At 20.6% G+C, this 2,500-nt stretch overlaps 2 protein-coding genes and 1 non-coding gene across 3 annotated transcripts in view; all 3 read left to right on the forward strand.

Moving 5' to 3' along the window:
• The window catches only part of DDB_G0292626 (hypothetical protein), a gene marked incomplete at both ends in the record, with an annotated part of 1,319 nt that extends 793 nt beyond the window's left edge, over positions 1-526 (forward strand). The window contains one exon of the mRNA XM_629530.1: positions 1-526. This exon is cut by the window's left edge and continues 485 nt beyond it. Coding sequence (XP_629532.1) covers positions 1-526 — 526 coding nt within the window.
• Positions 527-1,036: 510 nt separating this feature from the next.
• Positions 1,037-1,652, forward strand: DDB_G0292628 (hypothetical protein; the record flags this gene model as incomplete). The annotated part of the gene is made up of 2 exons (XM_629531.1): positions 1,037-1,363; positions 1,440-1,652. 2 exons carry the CDS (start codon positions 1,037-1,039, stop codon positions 1,650-1,652), a joined length of 540 nt encoding a protein of 179 aa, XP_629533.1.
• Positions 1,653-2,033: 381 nt separating this feature from the next.
• tRNA-Pro-AGG-1 lies at positions 2,034-2,104 on the forward strand. The gene has a single exon. It is a non-coding gene; the product is annotated as a tRNA-Pro (tRNA).
• Positions 2,105-2,500: the final 396 nt, after the last annotated feature.

The raw sequence follows: 2,500 nt of genomic DNA on the forward strand, positions 1-2,500 counted from the left end.
ACATTTACTCACCTCAAAACCTACCATTTACACATGTAACGTTGCAGAAGGTGATGCTGCAACCGGTAACAAATATACAGATTTAGTTAAAGAGTATAGTAAATCCAAGGGATTGGAAATTGAACCAGTTGTAATCTCTGCTAAAATCGAATCGGAATTAGCAAATATGGAAGGTAATGATGAAACTAAAAAAGAGTTTCTTCAATTATATGGTTTGGAGAATAATGGTCTTTCAAAAGTTATCAATGGTGCTTATAAATTATTGGGTTTACAATCTTATTATACCGCTTCTTCAAATGAATGTCATGCTTGGACTTTTAAAGCTGGCTGGACAGCTCCAAAAGCTGCTGGTGTAATTCATTCAGATTTCGAAAAAGGTTTCATTAAATGTGATACTATTTCCTATAACGATTTCATTGAATGTAAAGGTGATGAAAAAATTGCAAAAGAAAAAGGTAAACAAAGATCTGAAGGTAAAGCTTATATTGTAAATGATGGTGATATTTTATTCTTTAAATTTAATTAAAAAAACAAAAAAAATAATAATAATTTTTTTTTTTTTTTTTTTTTTCTTAAACAATCCCCGCCCCCAAATAAAATTATTTTTATAAATTCTCTTTTTTTAACAAAAATCATTAATTAAATTAATTATTTAATACAATCACACACACAAAAATAACACTTGATTTTTTTTTTTTTTTTTTTTTTTTTTTTTTTTTTTTTTAAATATAACATCACACAATATATTTTAACCACACACCACAATAAAGTTGGGCACTCTAAAAAAAGGTTATGTGCTGTTAAAAAATTAATTATAATTTAAAATTATTTATTTTTATTTTTGTTAATATTAAACTAAAAATAGAATCGACTCATTATTCTGAGTGTTCTTTTTATTTTATTTTTTTTTTTTTTTTTTCACAAAAGTTATAAAATTTTAATTTAAATTATTATTGTTATTATTTTTAATTATTTTTTATATAAAAGTTTACAAATTCTAATAATATAAAAAAATATAAAAAAAAAGAAATAAAATATGGTACAAAATGAAAATAAAGAATTTATTATACTTATTTCAGTCAAAATTATTTCAATATTTTTGATTTCTTTTCATTTAAAAATTGACAGTATTGTGTCACCAATAGTTACAAAGATTTTATCAAATTTAATTATATTTTTTTTAGGAAAATTTCCATTCTTTAAAGAAGAAAATTGTATTAAACATAAAAATCATATTTTTTATGATTTATTATTAACACTTTTCCATGTAATTTTGGATATATTTTCTTTGGAGGTAAAAAATTTTCTAAACATATTAACTATTGGCTCACAACATATATATGCAATTTTCGTTGATTTTAAGGTAATTACTTTTTTTTTTAAAAATAAAAAAATATAAAAAAAAAACATATACTCATAAAAATTTAAATTATATTTAGAACCTTTATAATTACAAAAAAGAAAAAGAGTTTGACCTTTGTGATTATGAGAATTTACAAATAGAAAACCAAAAATTAAGTAAAGAGAATATAAAAAAAGACAAAGAGATTGAAGAATTAAATTTATTTTTGAAAAGCTTAGTTCCTAAAGGAATTTTATATGTTCCTTTAAAAAAGAAAAAAATTAAAAATGAAATCTTTTTCGAATATTAAAGGTGTTATAAAATTTACAAAAAATAAATGTATTGTTTATATTAATATATATTAATTTTTTTTATTTTTTTTATTTTCAACCATTTTTTTATTTTTTAAATAAATGTATTGTTTATATTAAAATATAATAATTTTTTTTATTTTTTTATTTTCAACTAATTTTTTTTAAAAAATTATGATTTTTCCAATATATCATTTTTTCAAAATTTTCTAAAATAAATGAATATTTGTTTTCTTTTTATTTCCATTTTTATATTTATTTGTAATTATATTTTAATCTTATTGAAATAATTTCCTTATTTTTTTTTGTTACATTTGTTAATAAAATAACAGTTATTTTTTGGCTATTTAAGTTAAAAAATTTCATTATGTTTATTGTGTGGGAAATTAGTTAAGTGGTATAATGTTATCTTAGGGTGATAGCGTCCTGAGTTCGATTCTCGGATTTCCCCCAAAAATGTTTACCTGCACCAAAATCCAGGCACTGGTTCGATTCTCACAATTATAGTTAATTGCAAAAAATTATTAATTTTGATAGATTCATAAATAAAACTATCAATTATGGTTTATTTCCTTTCTGATTAATCAAAATTATAAAACAAAATTTCAATAGTATGGGGAGAGGTGATTTGACTTTTATGGTGTATGTTTTTAAAATTCTATAGTAGAACGGGAAAAGTTTAACATCTTTTAATTTTCAAGGTTATTTATTTCAATAAACGCATGATTTAGGTGGAAGTAATGGAAGTGAAAGTTAAAATTTATTCAATTTCTTAAAAGGTATGGTCAATGAACATAATAACAAATAATATGATTAAATTAAATTGGGTTTTCATTGGAATTGTTAT

The sequence above is a fragment of the Dictyostelium discoideum genome (genome assembly GCF_000004695.1).
Source record: "Dictyostelium discoideum AX4 chromosome 6 chromosome, whole genome shotgun sequence".
Taxonomy (NCBI): domain Eukaryota; phylum Evosea; class Eumycetozoa; order Dictyosteliales; family Dictyosteliaceae; genus Dictyostelium; species Dictyostelium discoideum.